This window comes from Morone saxatilis, unplaced genomic scaffold (genome assembly GCF_004916995.1).
Source record: "Morone saxatilis isolate NCDOM2014 unplaced genomic scaffold, NCSU_SB_2.0 Contig18, whole genome shotgun sequence".
NCBI lineage: Eukaryota > Metazoa > Chordata > Actinopteri > Moronidae > Morone > Morone saxatilis.
Window position 1 is genome coordinate 16179348 of NW_023339740.1, and position 18469 is coordinate 16197816.

At 41.9% G+C, this 18469-nt stretch overlaps 2 protein-coding genes across 9 annotated transcripts in view; both read left to right on the forward strand.

Annotated features, from left to right (window-relative positions):
• pbrm1l (polybromo 1, like) overlaps positions 1–10933 on the forward strand; it is a 13264-nt gene extending 2331 nt beyond the window's left edge. The window contains exons 9-30 of one of the 5 annotated variants that reach the window (XM_035661990.1): positions 97–182; positions 314–405; positions 498–714; positions 851–992; positions 1162–1247; positions 1597–1876; positions 1977–2082; positions 2177–2816; positions 3269–3489; positions 3586–3777; positions 4017–4174; positions 4267–4509; positions 5073–5218; positions 5346–5503; positions 6082–6265; positions 6369–6576; positions 6691–6889; positions 6968–7123; positions 7897–8058; positions 9569–9633; positions 9902–10106; positions 10508–10933. In XM_035661990.1, coding sequence (XP_035517883.1) covers positions 97–182; positions 314–405; positions 498–714; positions 851–992; positions 1162–1247; positions 1597–1876; positions 1977–2082; positions 2177–2816; positions 3269–3489; positions 3586–3777; positions 4017–4174; positions 4267–4509; positions 5073–5218; positions 5346–5503; positions 6082–6265; positions 6369–6576; positions 6691–6889; positions 6968–7123; positions 7897–8058; positions 9569–9633; positions 9902–10106; positions 10508–10671 — 4110 coding nt within the window. In that variant the 3' untranslated portion in view covers positions 10672–10933. The remainder of the gene's footprint in view (positions 1–96; positions 183–313; positions 406–497; positions 715–850; positions 993–1161; positions 1248–1596; positions 1877–1976; positions 2083–2176; positions 2817–3268; positions 3490–3585; positions 3778–4016; positions 4175–4266; positions 4510–5072; positions 5219–5345; positions 5504–6081; positions 6266–6368; positions 6577–6690; positions 6890–6967; positions 7124–7896; positions 8059–9568; positions 9634–9901; positions 10107–10507) is intronic. The other 4 variants (XM_035661992.1, XM_035661991.1, XM_035661994.1 and 1 more) reach the window with 4 other exon arrangements.
• A 173-nt stretch (positions 10934–11106) lies between these two features.
• On the forward strand, positions 11107–18437 carry stau1 (staufen double-stranded RNA binding protein 1). Of its 4 annotated transcripts, none has more exons than XM_035662010.1 (15): positions 11107–11307; positions 12935–13249; positions 13589–13710; positions 13821–13977; positions 14080–14236; positions 14354–14525; positions 14636–14731; positions 14853–15065; positions 15149–15292; positions 15404–15550; positions 15642–15717; positions 15831–16150; positions 16258–16380; positions 17044–17123; positions 17641–18437. In XM_035662010.1, exons 2-15 carry the CDS (start codon positions 13057–13059, stop codon positions 17726–17728), a joined length of 2088 nt encoding a protein of 695 aa, XP_035517903.1. In that variant the 5' UTR covers positions 11107–11307; positions 12935–13056; the 3' UTR covers positions 17729–18437. The 4 variants fall into 4 exon arrangements, with proteins under 4 accessions (XP_035517903.1, XP_035517904.1, XP_035517905.1 ...); XM_035662011.1 differs by having other exon boundaries at positions 13821–13965; XM_035662012.1 differs by having other exon boundaries at positions 13821–13965; positions 14083–14236.
• Positions 18438–18469: the final 32 nt, after the last annotated feature.

Sequence of the window (18469 nt, forward strand, 5' to 3'; positions counted from 1 at the left end):
TTTTTTTTTTTTTTTTTTTTTTTTTTTTTTTAAAAAGCCCCCCCCCCCCCCCCCATCCTAACCCAAATCTTAACAACTGTTCCTTTTATTTTGTAGGATGCTAACACCATAAAGAAAGTCTTCATCCAGCGGAAGACTGAACTTGAACATGGTGAACCCACTAAATCTAGTCTTCGTATCAGGTATTAAATGACATATGTTTCGTATTAGTGTATTATCTTTTGTCTTAAATACAGTAAATTATTTCATAATAGAAAACAGATTATTTTGAGGTCTACAATGGTGTATGTCTTTTGCCATTACTGTTCAACAGGAATCGCAGGTCAGGCCAGGGGGATCGACTCTCTGGTGTCAGCGTCGCTCTCCACTATGGCTCAGAGAGTGAGGACGACCCCGTGCTCTCTGGTCAGTATCGGCGCTTTAGGCAGCAGAGAAATGTGCCGTGTGTTTTTGTTGGAAAAAAAACAAACAAACAGTTTACCATGTAAATGTTGCAGGCTCTGTGTGCTATGACGAGGGGGAGTCAGAGGCTGAGAGTCAGAGTTCTAGTATGGACATGAGCAACCCGATCTTCCAGCTGTATGAAGCTGTGAGGGGTGCCAGGAACAACCAGGGCCAGGTCTTCTCAGAACCTTTTCAGCACCTGCCCTCTCGCAGGGAATATCCAGACTATTATCAGCAGATCAAACAGCCCATCGCTCTGCAGCAGATCAGGTAAGGAATGATCATTCAGTAGATTCAGGTATCATGTCAAGAGACAGATTGTTATTCTTACCGGTGCAACAGATTCACCTTTTTACCAGCAAATAACAGTTTCAAATGGAAGTTCAAGTTCTTGTTTATTTTTAAGGGCAAAGATGAAGAATGGCGAGTATGAAAGTGTGGAACAGATGGAGGCCGATCTTACTCTGATGTTTGAGAATGCAAAGCGCTACAACATGCCTATGTCAAGCATTTACAAACGGGCCTTTAGGCTTCAGCAGATCATGCAGGTAAGGACATCTGTGCTGTTTTTTAATGTCAGCTTATGCTGGAGGATGTTTTCACTCTAGTTAAGCCAAGAATTAAATAAATTAGCCATAATTTTAAAACAGACCATGAAGCATCTTGCTGAAATAGCCCAGTGAGTGTAATTGTTTGTTGATCCGTATGTTTGAATAGGCAAAAAAGAGGGAATTCCTGAGGAGAGATGACGAGGATGGAGACAGCATTCTGTCTTCAGATGCAGGGAGCATCAAGAGGAAAAGGTATACATGTTTTTCTCTCTCCTTTGTGATTTTTTCTTGTATATCTATTGCTGTTTCTCTTAAAAGTCCAGGTTTCTACAGTAGCCCAAAACAAACCAAACACTGGCCTTTCAAGTTTCTTACTTATTTCACGGCCACCGTAGTTTCTCCTACACTCCTGTGATGGACGGGTGCAGCATGGACGTTGTAATCTGCAACTACACTAGTAGATGCCACTAAATCCTACACAATGCACCTTTAAACATGAATAATCTGTAGTTTGGTTGCTAACATAGTTCCTGAAGGCCTATTTTGTGTCTCAGTGTTGCCGTCCAAGTTCATTCATATTCTACTTTTGCTTCTTTTTAAGCCACAAGAAAAATGTCAAAAAGAACCGAATGAAAGCCTTGTACGCCGCAGTGAGTGAGGCTAGGGAGGTGGGCACCGGTCGCCGTCTTTGTGATCTGTTTATGGTCAAACCATCCAAGAAGGACTACCCTGACTACTATAAGGTCATACTCGAACCGATGGACCTGAAAACCATTGAGCACAACATCCGCAATGAACGTTACACCACAGAGGAAGCACTCATGGATGAAATGAAGCTGATGTTCCGTAACGCCCGGCATTACAATGAGGAGGGATCTCAGGTAGACATGCAATGTTTATCTGTGCTATTATTGAATGCAAAACAATTGTGGCATGAGCTATATTATTTCAATATTACTAATTTTCCTGTGGTTAACGTAGGTGTATAACGATGCTGATATTCTGGAGAAAATACTCAAGGACAAGCGCAAGGAGTTGGGACCTCCGCCTGAAGAAGATGATGTGGGATCTCCCAAACTGAAACTAAGTGAGTTTGATCATACCAGTGTTTTATCCCATTTATCCATACCAAAAGCTTAAACTTTGCTTAACCCAATTTTATTAAATTTGTTTGATTCAAGGAAAGAGTGGTGTTTCTCCAAAGAAGTCCAAATACCTCACCCCTCTCCAGCAGAAGTTAAATGAGCTGTACGATGCCGTGCGGAACTTCACTGACCGCCGAGGACGGCGTCTAAGCACAATCTTCCTCCGTCTGCCATCTCGTGCTGAGCTGCCCGACTACTATGCTACCATAAAGAAACCCATAGATATGGAGCGTGTGCGAAGCCATATGGCGGCCAGCCGTTACCAAGACGTCGAAGCCCTGGTGGAGGACTTTGCTCTCATGTTCAACAATGCCTGCATGTACAATGAGCCCGAGTCTCTGATCTATCGGGATGCTCTAGTGTTGCACCGGGTGCTGCTGGAGACCCGTAAACAGCAGGAGGGAGCCGAGGACTTCGGACCTCCTGCGGTGGGATCTTTGGTGCGTGAGCTGATCAGGAACCTGTTTGTGTCCGTGCTGGGCCACCAGGATGAAGAGGGCCGGTGCTACAGTGATTCGCTGGCTGAGATTCCTGCTGTGGATCCAGCCGCCCCTGAGAAATCGCCACTTAACTTTGATGTTATCAGGATGAACGTGGACCGTGGCCGCTACAGGAGACTGGACGTCTTCCAGGAACACATGTTTGAAGTGCTGGAGAAAGCGAGGAGGCTATACAGGTAGATCAACTTATTTTGAAAAGGCTGTCTGGGGTTATATCAGTGAAACTGTTTACTCTGTTTAGTCTAGGGACAAAAAAAGACTCAAGTTCAGAATTCTTACTTTTATTCTTATTTGTACTGTTTTCAAACATAATTTGGATAATATGATGATATGTTTTATGATTTTCAGTCAGTGGGTTCGGTCCATATTTTAGGAGTCAGTATTTGACATCCTTTACAAGCACTTGGTGTAAATTGTGCATAATTATCTAATTTGTGTTAAACTGTTAGACTGGATTTAACCAAATTATATTCATGCAGATATTCACACTGGTTCTTCAGCTTAAACTGTATAAAATGATATACTTAATGCATCCTAAATCTGGGCCCCCTTTCCAACAGCCAGCTAAAACAGACAGCCAAACTGTTTTCAGAAAATGTTTACATGATGTCTTTTTTTGAATTTGCAGGACTGACTCAGAGATATTTGAGGATTCAGTGGAACTACAACAGTTTTTCATTAAGATCAGGGATGAGCTATGCAAAAACGGAGAGATTCTGCTGTCCTCTTCACTCAACTACACGTTAAAACACCTGCACAGTGACGTGGAGCAGGAGAAGAGGGAGAAAATTCCCAAAGAGATTGAAGAGGACAAGCAAAAATCAGAGGAAGAGGAGGAGGAAAAGAAAGGTTTGTGTGAGCTTTTGGAAATACACAGGTGTGAAGAATATGTTCAAATTCTTATGTGGTATTCATTTGAGATCTTTCTATATTTCTCACCTAAAGAAGGTGAGAAAGTTGAAGACCTGCCAGGAGAGGCATGGCAGTCTGAGTCAGAGACAGAGCGTGTGTACAGTCAGGACTGCAGCTTTGAAAACAGGACATACCATGTGGGGGACTTTGTCTACGTGGAACCGTCAGAGCCAAAACTGAAGCCACACATCGTCTGTATTGAACGCCTGTGGGAGGATGAAGCAGGTAACACACTCATCACTTTTTTGGCAACTTGAATGGAAACCAAACTTCATATGTCAGTATACATATAGTGCTTTAAACATGCTGTCATAAACAGCAAATGTTTTCCTTTTATGATACACCCCAGTAAAACTAGGCAGAATTATAAGAATGAACCTTAAACTGCTTGTAGATAATGTTTTTTTTATTTTTTTATTACTGTTTTGAATATTTGCTAATATGTGCATGTCCTGTGTGTGAAGGTGAGAAGTGGCTCTATGGCTGCTGGTTTTACAGGCCCAGTGAAACCTTCCACCTGGCAACACGCAAGTTTCTGGAAAAAGAGGTCTTCAAAAGTGACTACTATAACAAAGTGTCTATCAGTAAAGTTCTGGGCAAATGTGTGGTCATGTTTGTGAAGGTAAGAACTCAACCTCAACCGCATTTAGAAATAGTTTTAATTTAACACAAGGATCTGTTCACATAATCATTGCTTTTTGATGGTTTCCGTAGGATTATTTCAAAATGCAACCTGAAGGGTATGGAGCCGAGGATGTGTACGTCTGCGAATCCCGCTACACTGCCAGAAACAAGTGGTTCAAGAAGATCAAGATATGGGCCATGCCTGTCAGCTCTGTGAAACTGGTCCCCCGCGAGGTGCCGCTGCCTGTTGTCCGTGTTGCTTCCATGTTTGCCAAGCCTGTGCAAGACAAACCGACAATTTCTTACACAGACGGTGGCAGTTTTGTGGACAAGGTAACGAGACACAGTATTTTCAAGGTTTTTGACATGGCAATGGATAATTTCTTGTAGAGTATTTATTTGTTTGTATTCATTTCCAATTGAAAAATAACATACATTATGTCCTTGATAAGGAATTTTCTCAAAATACGGTCTAGTTTCTCTCAGCTGCTTATAATCCTGTGTAAGCCTTTTAATTGTACTTTTATGGAAACTGGATCAAGGACATAACAAAGACAAATTATAGGCACAGATAAAGGGGTGACAAGACTTGAATATTGACCAACCTTTGGCATAATCCCACAGGGCCTCCAGAATCACAACACTAGCCCTCTAGTTAGATTCAGTTTAGAGGAATAGGAGTCAAGGTCTAAAAGAAAAAGTATATTGTGGCCAAGCAAGAACACTCAGTTGGCCTCGACTATAGGGGATTAATTAACTCACAAAGTGGTTGCAGGCATGTCTTGACAAGGATTAGCTGGGTAGCAGAGGAGTAGTTAGTTCCAAGTATGAAAGTTTGTTCGTCACAATATAAACAAACAGCTGAGTCCTCTGTGTGTGCAAATGTATTCATTCAGGAGAGAGAGAATGTCCCTATGGAGATGAGCGGAGCTGAGCCTGACTGTCAATACTATGAGCAGTTACAGTACAACAACATGTGGTTTAAAGTGGGAGACTGTGTTTACATTCAGTCACATGGTCTGTCGAAGCCCAGAGTTGCCAGGTGGGTAAAAGTATATTTTGCTCTCTTGTGTAAGAGAGCCTCCTGTTTTAATGGAATCTCATGTGACATTAATGCTATTATTGAGTTATTGAATATTGCTCACATGGCTTCCTTGTCTGGGCTGCAGGATAGAGAAGCTGTGGCTGCAGAATGGAACTACTTTATTCTTCGGGCCCATCTTCATTCATCCTGAAGAAACCGAGCACGAACCCACAAAGATGTTCTACAAGAGAGAAGTGTTTCTGAGCCATCTGGAGGAAACCTTACCCATGACCTGTGTCATAGGTACTGTTTTCATAACTTGTGTGCACACATCACAGTGAGCCAGTACATCCGTCATGTCACACACTTAAAGGAATTGTTCAAGGTTGTGGGAAATAGGCTTATTTGATTTGTTGCTAGTGAGTTAGATAAGAACATTTAAAATACTAGATACAGGGCTACAGCCAGCTGCCAGTTAGCTTAGCACAAAGACTGGAAACGGCAGAAGAGCTAGCACGGCTCTGTGCAGTGGAGAAAATATCTGCCTTCCAGCATCTCTAAAGATCATTAATTAACACTTTATATCTCGTTTGTTTGGTCTTTACATAAAGTGTAGAAATGACAACTCAGTGTTTAACAGGGGAGTTATGTGACTGTTTCTTGGTTTAAACCATTAACTTCCTGGAGTTGTCGCTGGTTACCTAGCAACTGCTTAGAGCCAAGAAAGTGTCCAGCATAAAACCCTAATGCAGTAACTATTCTTTTCCCATTCCCAAAAATTAAAGTTACAGTTTTACATATGAGGCTTGTGTGAAAGATTTTAAAAGTTAATCATCAACAGTCTTAACAAACAAGTTGTATCCTTCCTGTCTGCTCTTCAGGAAAATGCATGGTGTCCTCCTTTAAGGACTACCTGTCATGCAGACCTACTGAGGTTTCAGAAGATGACGTCCTGCTGTGCGAGAGCCGCTACATTGACTCGGAGAAGCAGATGAAAAAGTTCAAGGGTCTGAAACGCTTCTCATACTCTTCCAAAGTGGTGGAGGATGAGATCCTCTATTTCAGGTTGGTAGTCAAGCAGAGCACCGATTCTGATTCAAAAGTTACACAGTTTCTTATCCAGTCTGAATTTTTGTTTTGTTGTCTCTTGTGCTGGTATCTTATGTAGGAAATTGATAGTGCCACAGAAGGAAGCATCACCTTTTTTGAACAAGAAGATAGATGAGCTTGAAGTTAAACTGGCAGACATTGAGGATGCAGATGAGGATATGGAAGATATGGATGACGAGGAGGAGGCTCCAGAGACGCCTTCTATGCCTCAGATGCAAACCCCCCTTGCAAGTGATATGGATATCATGCCATACACACCTTCTCAGGTACCCATACACCTCTAAAGACCCACAAAGCCCAAAACTCATGTCCAAAGGCTTCAAACCCCTGCTGCTAATACTAAAATGAACACACAACCTGTTTGTTTTGTTTTCTTGAAGTCCACTCCTAAGGTGAAGGGCTTATCAAAGAAGGAAGGGGCCAAGAGGAAGATGAACATGAGTGGCTATATCTTGTTCAGCAGTGAAATGCGAGCAGTCATCAAAGCTCGACACCCGGACTTCTCCTTCGGGGAGCTGAGTCGACTCGTGGGCACTGAGTGGAGGAACCTCGAGTCTTCCAAGAAAGTAGAGTATGAAGGTGAGAAGAATACATTTGTGGGTATGAAAGTTCTCTGGTGTGAACTGAAGTAAGACAGAAATGATTTGTTTGTTTCAGAACGTGCAGCTAAAATAGTGGAGCAACAAGATCGTGAGAGACCGCCCCAGAAGCAAGCGTCCCCTAGAGCAGGTACCCCCGTAGGCGCACTGATGGGGGTGGTGCCTTCGCCTAGCACTATGGGAATGATAAACCAGACCATGTCACCTGTGTCAGGTAACCCCTCTCAGAGGCAGCACGAGTGTTTGACAACAAGGCAGCAGGGATATGAGGCTGGACTGTTAAAAACCGTAATCTTCTAATGTATTTATCTCAAAACTACATTCTTAAAACATCATTTTTTTCTTCTTTTGCTGCTGTTTCACATTGTTTATAGTTGTTATTATCACTAGCTTCATATCTGAAACTGCATGACATTGACTGCATGATTTACTTATAACCATAAATAACGTTTTAAAAATGTCATTTAATATTTATGTTCGTTTTGCCTGCTAACATTCTCAGACCCATTTGTATTGTCTGCCCCTTTCGCACACTGAACCTTTAACATCACCAGTGGTTTTCATTATCCACACATTAGTCTCTAATATGGAAAAGATCATTGTCAAGTCTCCTATCATATTGCATGACTGTCCGGGATAGAAATGTTTGTTGTTGTTTTTAGTCAGCACAGTTGGACAAAAAGAAAAAGCATACCAACGAGAAGAGTAATTCTATATTTTCAGTGTTTATTAAAGTTACTGATTTAAATCATATCTACAATCCTATCACTGTTCATATGGTTAGCATTGTGGCAATGCAAAACCATAATTAAGTAACCAAATTTTCAACATCTTGCAAGCTGTATTGCTGCTCACCAGAACATTTATGGCTTAAGGTGCATGTGTGAAAGGGGCCACTGTGTGCAGTAGTAGTGCATGTTGTTTTAGAGTCAGCTGCATGTCACTTATGCATGGATATGTTGTCCTCTGCTCGCCCTCTTCCCCAAGGCATGATGGGAGCTTACGGCCCACCTTACATGCCCATGCAGGGCCCCCATGAGGGTTTGTTGAGTGTGGCCCCAATGCCACCTCACCCTGCAGGGGGGCCCCACCTGCCTCCTCACCATCTCCAGCAAGGTATGCCTGGGTACCCTGGCATGCTTCATCAGGGTAAGGGCCACTGTCCTAGCCACACCTGCTCGGTGCTCCCTAAAAACTTGGAATTTCACCTGACGGGGGTGCTTGCTGACTCGTTGGCTCGTCTTGGGTCGTCTCGTCACTTTTTGGATAAGTTAGCAAAAACGTAACCTGAAAAGTTGTTTATTAACCTAATCTTTGCCGTAACCCCAAGATTAAACCTACAGGAGACCCTGTGTCTAATTGTCACTTCAAAACAAAGATGATTTTAAATGTAAATACATTTATAATGATGCACTTAGATTGTTGCTCCTTGTACTGCTGGTAATGCTGCAACTGCAACCTGACTTCCCTGCAGATTCCTGAGTTTTACTTTACTGTTGGATGTAATCTCAAGCTGACTATATGTACAACTAAATAGTGCTAATATATACTGACATTTATATGGACTAAATTGTGTTCAACCCTCAAGAATCGACTTTCTGATTCAATTCTGATATCAATGTAGTATCTTACATCAATAGATTCCCAGCACAAACAGGCTTACAAGGCAGACATGGTTATTTTCATTTTACAACACACAGGGCTGTATAATGAAATTCAGGTTGTAGTTCCATTTAGGCTATGTATAGAAACAAAGAAATGCATATAAAAAAAATTATATACAGTAAAATTATAAGATAAGAAAAATTACTATTTTAAATGATGAAATGCAGAGGATTAATTTAGTACTCGCGCAGCCTGAGGGAAGAAGCTGTCCTTAAGTCTGGTGGTATGGCAGCAGAAGCTTCTGTAATTCTTTCAACATTACAGTGGGGTGAACAGGCTGTGGCTCGGGTGGGTGCTTTCTTTTAGTATCCTTTGGGCACTGCACAGGCACCTCACCAATCTCACTGATTGTGGGTAGTTGAGCACCAGTGATAATATAGAATTTTTGTTATGCATTTTTACAAAGGTGCACACAAGTTACATGAAGGAGCCTACAATGATTATTATTCATTATTATTATTATTATAATATTACTTTATTAAAATTCGTACAATAATTAACTGACCCTCCATTGTGGAAAATATGACCATGAACGTACAATCAAAATACGGGTTGAGACAGTCACGGAGCTCAGCGAAACGTGCACTGCTGCATCCTGCAAAATCACGCCCATCCAGTGAAATGCCAAGTTTTTAGGGAGTCCCACACCTGCTCAGTCACATCCAGTCGTGTCTCTCCTGCTGTAGGGGTTAACCTGTTCCACAGGCTGCACAGCCTGATGTACTCACAGAGCAGTCAAAGCTCTCTGGTCTCCAACAACTTCTCTCCAACAGCGTATACTCACACGCCACACCTAAAATATACAACACACACATACACTTTCACAGATGTAATGCATGTGAAAATGAACCAAATGACTAACGTTCAACTGATATTCGAAAACTAACATTTCCACAAGTCATTGGAAAACATTGTTGTAGGTCTTAACATAAAGTAAACCAGCAAGAGTTTACCACAGTTACTAAATGCATAAACAAAATATTGTCATTAACAGGTATGATGGGTGCTGGGATGAATGGCATGGCAGGAAGTCCTGCATCAGGAAACTTTATGCAACAGGTGAGCCCAATAAAGTTTCAACTTTATATAATATTCTGTTTATACATATTGTTTGATTGATAATTTTGTTCCCTACATAGTTTATCATCACTGGCATTCTGCTTCAGTCATTCAGCTGCTTTTTTCAGTAATGGACTGTTACGTTTAAAAAAATTACATTAATATACATAACACATAACTTTATTATATATGTGTTATTTTTTTTCAAATTGAGTATTCCACATATTATGCACATACTAAAAAGTAGATTGTCATTATTCAATTTTAGCCTGGGATGTTCAGCCCAGGACCACATGCTCCTCCACCATATCCGGGGCAGGGCCAGCCCTCACACCTGCAGCCCACCACTCCCATGTTTGTAGCTCCACCACCAAAGACCCAGAGGGTGCTTCACTCAGAGGCCTACCTGAAGTACATTGAGGGCTTGAATGCAGAGTCTACCACTGTCAGCAAATGGGACCAAACGCTCAAAGGTGGGTCTTCTACTCTTTTCTTTTCATTTGGGCTGTGTTCTTCTACGTTATTAAGATGATAAATTATAAATTCATATTAGAATTCATATTAGAACTTGTTTAATGTCAAGACACATGTAGAAATGTTTGCTGTCACTGGATATGTGATTTATTTTTTATATTTTAATAAACCTTCTCTCATGTACTGTTCTTGATATATATATTTAATTATATAGCTGTAAAATAATGCTTTAATTTTCTTATTAAGCATAACGTGTGATCTTTATAGTGCATTGATCAGCTCAAGTGCCTTCTCTTATTTGTGTGTGCTTTTAATAAAGAGAGAAAAATCATTCTGCTCACAAAATTAAACTTTATTGGCCTTTTAAGTACTTTAATCAAAAACCTTGTTGCCATTTTAGCTCAAAGGCGTGATGCTCACCTGACCAAAGAGCAGGAGAGCCGGCTGCCAGCTCACTGGCTGAAGAGCAAAGGAGCCCACACCACCATGGCAGATGCACTGTGGCGCCTGCGTGACCTGATGCTGAGAGACTCTCTGAACATCTGTCAGGCACACAACCTGTAACCTGTCGGACACTAACCACTATAACCAGCTCACTCACTGCTCTTATCCTCAAGCTATGGAGTTTAGAGAGGATTATAGACCATAGAAGCAATATTTTTTAGTGAATCATGATCAATTTTATATTTATTAGCTAACTTGAAGAGCTTGATAGCTATTTCTGTGTGCATTTTCATTTTTTTTACAGACCGGACTAATTGTGCTGCAAAACCAGTGTTTTTTTGGCTTATTAATACTACCAAAATAAAATTCAGAATATCCTGTTTTTCCTGTGTTTGTTTTTTAGTCCTCAGCAAGCATTAATGTTGTGCATTCCCAGGTGCATTTATGATAATAAGAAACCGTTATGAACAGAGCCCTTAAGATATCTCTGGTTATAAATCTTTACCATCCACTAAATGCTGCATTATTTTGGAAGAACTTCCTCTCTGTCGACGTCACTTCCTGAAGAGAGAACCAAGAGAGGGCCATTCTCTTTAGTGTTTGCCCTGTTTTCCCAATGTACATCTCCTCACAGCCCGCATTTTGACATAAAAATAACATAGACTGACCCTTGAAACTGGCCAGTAACAAAAGCAAACGATAGTAAATCAACGTGTGCTATGGAATAACTAAAAACTGAACAAAAGGGACGACGAGGTGAGGTTTATTTTGTGCATTGACTTATCGAGGGTCGGGGTTAGCTACCTAGCCATTTCACCGGCTCTTCCCAGACTCGGTAGGAATTCACGTTAATATGCGCAAAAACAAAACAGTGTCAGGTAATGCTGCTAATGACTTGTGAGTGTATCTTCCCGAAGATACCATTGCTACTGTAATTGATGTGTTCAGGTTCATTTTTTACAGAGGTTGCCCTGTTCTGTCCATCCTTGCCACTGTAGCATGTGAGCTAGTTTGCTAACGTGGTCCTAAGGGAAAGCTCCTATAGCTGATTACCCGGCGGCCTGATTTCATTTAGAGTTAGTTAATGTCCTACTGACAGTAATGCATTTTCTTAACACACAGGCGGTCAAATCAATAGGTAATACACAAGTCCAATGATGTGAGAGACGTTGTTGTGTGCATATCTGCAAGCGGTTGAAGCTCCGTATTTGCAACAACCACCTAGCTGGCCGGTTATTCTTTCAAACTAACACACGTTTAAGATGACCTATTAATTAACACGGTAGTTAATTTCGTGCAGGCAACATTTAGTAGCATGAGGGGCATGTTAAATACAGTGCATGGGCATTATAGTGGTGTTAAATCCCAGTTAGCGAAGGCTGCAAGGGCCCCACAACACCCAGTCTGTGAGCGACACCTCCCCAACCGTGCACCTTGATGGGAACAACATTAAAAGCAAAAGAAAATGTGAAGTTTTTTTTTTCCGTCCAGCACTGCAGCATACTGCATTGTCAGTAATCGTAGTAATGTTGGTGAGAAAACAGTTTAAACCAAGCTAACAGCGGCTGTCAGTGTAGCTCTTTCAACACGTCTCATGCAGCATTGTTCATCCCAGCTGGTTACATTGTGCGGCTGCGTTGGCTGTGACTGATCCATAATGTTGACATAGTGGGGGTTGTCTTGTGTTGAGACCACACATAACTCACTACATATGGTGTGCATTTTTACGTGCTAAATATATAGTATTTCGAGACCTTCATAAATGTTGTTGATGCATCATTAAATACACATTTGTAAAGGGCGGTTGTCATCTTATCCTGCACTGTTGTCAAATAACTTAGACTTTTTGTGTGTGTGTTTCTCACATACTTTATCTTATTGAAATATCATTGTGTGCATTTTTTTTTACAAAGAAAGAAATATACTGTATTCACATGGGCCTGTTTGAACAGTTGCCAGTTGAACAATCATTATGATTTAAAGATGCGAAATGTATCCGTTTGAAGTTGAATATGTGCAAAAGCTTCCTGTGAGGCTCAGCCGTTAGCAGTGTAACCTCACAGCAAGAAGGGGCTGTTTGCAGACCTGATCCAGCCAGCTGAGGCCTTTCTGTGTAGATTTTGCATGTTGTAAGTCTGAGTAGATCTCTGTATGGGTTTCCTCGCACAATCCAAACACATGCAGGTTGAGTGAATTGGACACTAAGTCCATAGATGTGAATGCCGCCTGTCCAGGGAGCAGTCTTTGACTTGCCCCTTGAGTGCTGAGGATCCAGTATCTGACAGTGACATTTTTAGATTAGATGAATTGAATATGATATCATTTTCTTAACATGTCGGAATGGGCACATCCTAGTTACTTATCTTATATCCTCACTTTCCAGGCAGAGCATACATTCAGACCTCCTCAATAAACAGTTCCTCCCACTTTGGCATTCACCATTGCTGCACTACTAAGTTCTTATCCTGACCTCGGCCTGCGATTGACTAAGCTAGACCAACGAGGATGTCCCAGCTCCAGTTTCAGTGTCCGGCTAGCCCCATGCCTGCTGCTTCTGCCCCACTTCAGCTGGGGCAACCACAGCCTGGCTACAGTATCCCTTGTGCCTCAGGCACCCTACCCTCTGAGAGCGCCAGCCAGCCAATCAGGAGCTCCGCTCTCCCCGCGGGCTCAGCCACCCCCTACAGTACCACCACAGGTTTGTTTTATTTATTTGTTTGATGAGAAACATATTTTGTATTGCTGCCATTAGATTGATGTTGGCTTTTTATTTTCTCCTATTTTTTTTTCTTAAAGGATTTTGCAAAAGCATACTGTGTGTATTTGTTAGATTCACATCTTGTATTTCAAACTTCTCCTCCCATATTGTACTGTGTAAAAGTTTCTGTACGTTACAGTTACGCTGCATTTGGAATATTTAGGATTTTATGCTTCTATTTTTGTGTATTTGCTGACAGACATTGGGACTAGGTGCAGCCATTTGTTTTTGTGTTCATGATCATGTCTGTTTGCTTGAAATTTTTTTGTTTCATCACAGTATCTAACATGGCAAACCCTAAAGAGAAGACCCCTATGTGTTTGGTGAATGAGTTAGCCCGTTTCAACAAGATCCAACCTGAGTATAAGCTGCTTTGTGAGCAAGGACCAGCTCACTCCAAGGTACTTTGATAGTCATTTGTACAGACAAACCAACCATGTAATTTCATCTATGCTGTTGTCTTTTTTTGTTCATGCTAGTGATGGGAAATCTGTTGTATTTCTTCTGTTAGATTTTCTCAGTTAGACTCACACTGGGAGATCAGCACTGGGAGGCAGAGGGGACCAGCATCAAGAAAGCCCAGCATTCCGCTGCTGCATCTGCCCTCGATGAGACGACACTTCCTAAGCCCACCGTGAGAACGCCCCGTAACACAGGCAAGAACCCAGGTGGGCTCTACCCACTGGCTCTATTGTAGTGTCTTTCTAATGCTTGGCAACGCTTTACAGAAAAGAGTTTGCTTTTACATGTTTGCTTGTATATCCTTACAGCAGATGGCATGACACACACCATGGAGTTAAATGCACTATGTATGAAGCTTGGTAAAAAGCCTATGTATAAACCCGCTGACCCGTACCCGGCGATGAGACCACCAAACTTTAACTACAATGTCCGGGCTCCAGGACCTTACCAGCGCTCTATGCAACAGTGAGTTTCCTTCTATAGGAAATAAGAAAAAAAGAGATTCTTCAATTTTGAATAATTTCATGAAGTTTATTTTTGAGATGGAAAAAAGCATTGCATTAACTCTTTTTTCGTCTCCAGATACTACTACCCATTTCCTCCAGTGGGACCAATGTTATACCATATGGAGCTTTCCATCGGAGGCCAGCAGTTTACTGGGAAGGGACGCACGCGGCAGCTAGCCAAACATGACGCTGCTGCCAAGGCCCTCAAAGTGCTGCAAAAGGAGCCAATATTGCAACAGTTGCCAGTGGTGAGAAAAGAAGCACACACTCAGGATGTAATAGTGCTAGAAAGCCTTTGTGCAATGTGTATTCAGACTTATTGCTTTTCTTTCTTTAATATGCTTTCTGTTCTTGACAGATGAATGGAGAGCCCGAGGAGGAGAACCTCAACAAATCAGAAATCAGTCAAGTGTTTGAAATTGCACTTAAACGCAATTTACCTGTCAACTTTGAGGTGATTTATACATTTCTTTTTATGAATGTTAAAACAGTTCAGCGATGTGTAGACAACATGTACGACTTGGCCCAGTTTCTTATCCAGCTCCTCTTCATGATTTATCACTTTTGTTCTCCAGGTTTTAAAGGAAGAAGGCCCTCCTCACATGAAGAGTTTTGTAGTGTGTGTTACAGTCGGGGAATTCACAGGAGAGGGCGAAGGAAAGAGTAAAAAGATTGCCAAGAAGCTGGCAGCAGCAGCGGTGCTAGGGGAGCTGAAGAGGCTACCCCACATACCCAGTGTGGAAAAGACGCTGCCACGCATTAAAAAGAAAACCAAATCCATCATCAAGGTAAAGTGACCAATGAACTGGAATAGGAATCATCAGACCTAAAGACCCTTCATTAAGTGATGATTAACCTATCACACCAACAGCTGCAGACCAGCCCGGAATATGGTCAGGGGATGAATCCCATCAGCCGCCTGGCCCAGATCCAGCAGGCCAAGAAGGAGAAGGAACCAGAGTACAGCATGGTGACAGAGAGAGGTCTACCTCGGCGCAGGGAGTTCGTCATGCAGGTGATTTGACAGCAACTGAAGCATGCCGGTAGCAGGACATCTGTCTCTGTCTCCTCTGCCTTTGCTCATTTCTCACACGTTCAGTTCTTTGATGCATGTTTTCTGGTGCAGGTGACGGTGTGTGGCCAGTATGCAGAGGGAATGGGACCTAGTAAGAAGGTGGCCAAGAGGAACGCAGCAGAGAAAATGCTGGAGCTCTTGGGATATAAAGTGCCTCAGCCTCAGCCCCCTAAACCGGCACTCAAAACTGATGAAAAGGTACTGCTACACCTTTATCAAGCAAATCTTGTAAACACGGCAGACAAAGAACCTTCATTTCTTCATGTACATATTGTTCTGTAATATTTAGACACCAGTGAAAAAACCTGGTGATGGGCGTAAAGTGACCTTCTTTGAACCTGGTTCTGTAGAGGATGTGGCATTGGGTGAGTGTCAGTAGAAATACTCGTGTATTTGCCATGTGCTTATATTGTATTATTTCTTACATTCTTTGTGTAGTGCTTACATGTCCTTTACAAATGGGCTTTTCCTTTTGAAGGTTCCAAGGATGAGGAATTCCGCCTGCCTTACCTGAGCCACCAGCAGCTGCCTGCAGGTATCCTGCCCATGGTCCCTGAGGTGGCTCAAGCAGTGGGGGTCTGCCAAGGATCCCAGGCCAAGGACTACAGTCGAGTTATGCCCAACCCAGGAAAGGCCACAATCACTGCCATGATTGCCAACGAGCTGCTTTACGCAGGGACATCTCTGACTGCAGAAACTATCCTAAAGAACAAAAATAACATGAACCAACTTCCCCACGGACCTCTCACCAGGCCTTCAGAACAGCTTAGCTACCTTGCATCAGTGCAGGGCCTACAGGTAACGTGACGGCATGTTCTGCTTTGGTGAACTCAGTAAGGCCATTAGTGTAGATTTAGACTGAAATTGGTACAAATGAATTGAAAAATATTTTTATTTGCTGACAGGTGGAATACAAAGATTTTCCCAAAAACAATAAGAATGAGTTTGTGTCACTGATTAACTGCTCCGCCCAGCCACCACTCATCAGTCATGGGATTGGGAAAGATGTAGAATCCTGTCATGATATGGTGAGTTTTTTATTTTATTTTTTTAAACTTTATTCTACAGTTTACTCCTTAACAGCTTTACGTCTAGAATGTATCTGTCAAAACATTCATTGCGAGGAATCTCATTGTGTGCGAGCTACATAGGCTATGAGAGAACACCGTTGCAGCCAAAAACTCCCCACAAATGAGAAATGTGGAAGTATTGGGATTCCTCAGAAAGGGCCAGGAACTCGTTGATAAAGGGAAACCAAGGATAGCAAGTGTCTATGAGTGGATCACACACATGTACGCTTCTACACTCCTAGCATGTTGCCGGTTACTAACAAAGTTGAAACATGTTTAGCTTGGTGACGAGGTGTTTAGGATTTAGAGGCCTCTAGCAGTCTAGTTGCTGATTACAACCCCCTTGCCTCACCCTTCCATTCCAAGACTATAGGAGAAACTACAGTGGCTGCAAATGGCTGACATGTGATGTCCTTACACCGTTACAAAGATGCAACAAAAGGCCAGTTGTTCCCAGAATGAGAGTTGTACGTTGGCTGCTTTCTGGACATCTATTGCATTTTTAAGCTACAGAGACAATGAGGCTTTATTTTGCAAAGCTGTACTAAATTGAGTGTCAGTTGCCTCTTACAGATGGACACTGCAGTAACTACTGTACTGTACTGGTCTTCACCTCTACAGGCTGCACTGAATATATTGAAGTTGCTGTCAGATTTGGACCAGCAGTCAAATGAAAGGACAGGAAATGGACCAGTCTCTCGGTAAGCTGTGACACACCGTCTCTGTGCTTACTTATAGCTGCGTTTACATTAAGCCTTTCATTCTATTAATAGTAAAAATTAGTAATTGCTCAGTAATGCTTTATGTAAACACCTCAGTCAGCATACAATGGTTTTTGTTGTTTGTCATTTAGCAGTGCTCTCTGTCTATTTTTTCAATACATTTTTGGAACGTAAACCGAAGGCTGAGCGCTCAGCACTGCAGTAAGCTAGTGACCGTGTCAAGTAGGGCAGGGCCTTAAATAAAATCTCCAATTTTTCACACCACACCTGATATTGGATTTTAATCAATAATTGTATGTTTTTTTAAAACAAACTACAAAAGAAACAATTTTTTTGCATAATTTTAAATTCAAATTAATCAATTTGATATAAATACTCCCATGGGATTGGTAAATTAAATGGAATACATTCAGATTGATGTAAACGCAGCCATCAAAGGAATATTTTGGAGCTGATTAAATGTCGACAGTGTGACAGTGTGACTTATTTTCCACAGGTGTGGCAAGCAGGACATCGAAGGTGACTTGCACCTCAAACAGGCTAACTCAAGCACATTGGCACAGACCCTGGATGGCACTGTTTAGACGATCAGGTTTGGTTGTCTGTAAAAGCACTAGAGAAAACTCTGACACTGTGTTCCTAGTCAGTTTTAGAAGGCTACAGGAAGCTTTGAGCTACTGTAGGCCCCAACCCATCACTGTTCATATTCATTGTTCCAAAATGTTCACAGTTAAACAAGATTGATAGGAAAAAATAGTTTCTTCCCCTTGATGTTGTTTAATTGTACACATTATTTATTTTGTTGCATTGTAGAAAAAGTAGCTGCATCCTAGTCAATGAGTTGGGGGTTTACTTGGTGAAAAAAAAGATGAAGCGATTTAACTGTGAACTGTGTTTTGTTTTGCCTTAGAACCTGTTTCCTTTCTGTGAGACCTTCTAACTCTTGTTTTTAAGTCTTTTACGTTTTATCCCCCCGCTGATGTAGTTCCTAAAACTAGATCTTGTGAAGGTTTGAACCTCATCTTTGTCTAGGGTGCAGCTGGCGAACCTCTGTTGATTTTCCTAGAGTGCTTTAACCAGTGTTATCGACATTACCATGTAGGGCTGGGAAGAATTTCTGACTTAATGTAGCGTGTGATGTAATGTGACGTGTCTGCTGTGTGTGGCAGGGACGTTTCCCTGTTGCGTCAGTTTCCCTGATACTCCCTTCTTCCTCCCTTGTGTCCACCTTCTTTTCTCTCTCCGCTCCCCATGGTAATTAAACTTAACGTGCTTACGTGCACAAAACAAAGACTTGTCATCTTGTCTTTTTCTTTACCTGCCAG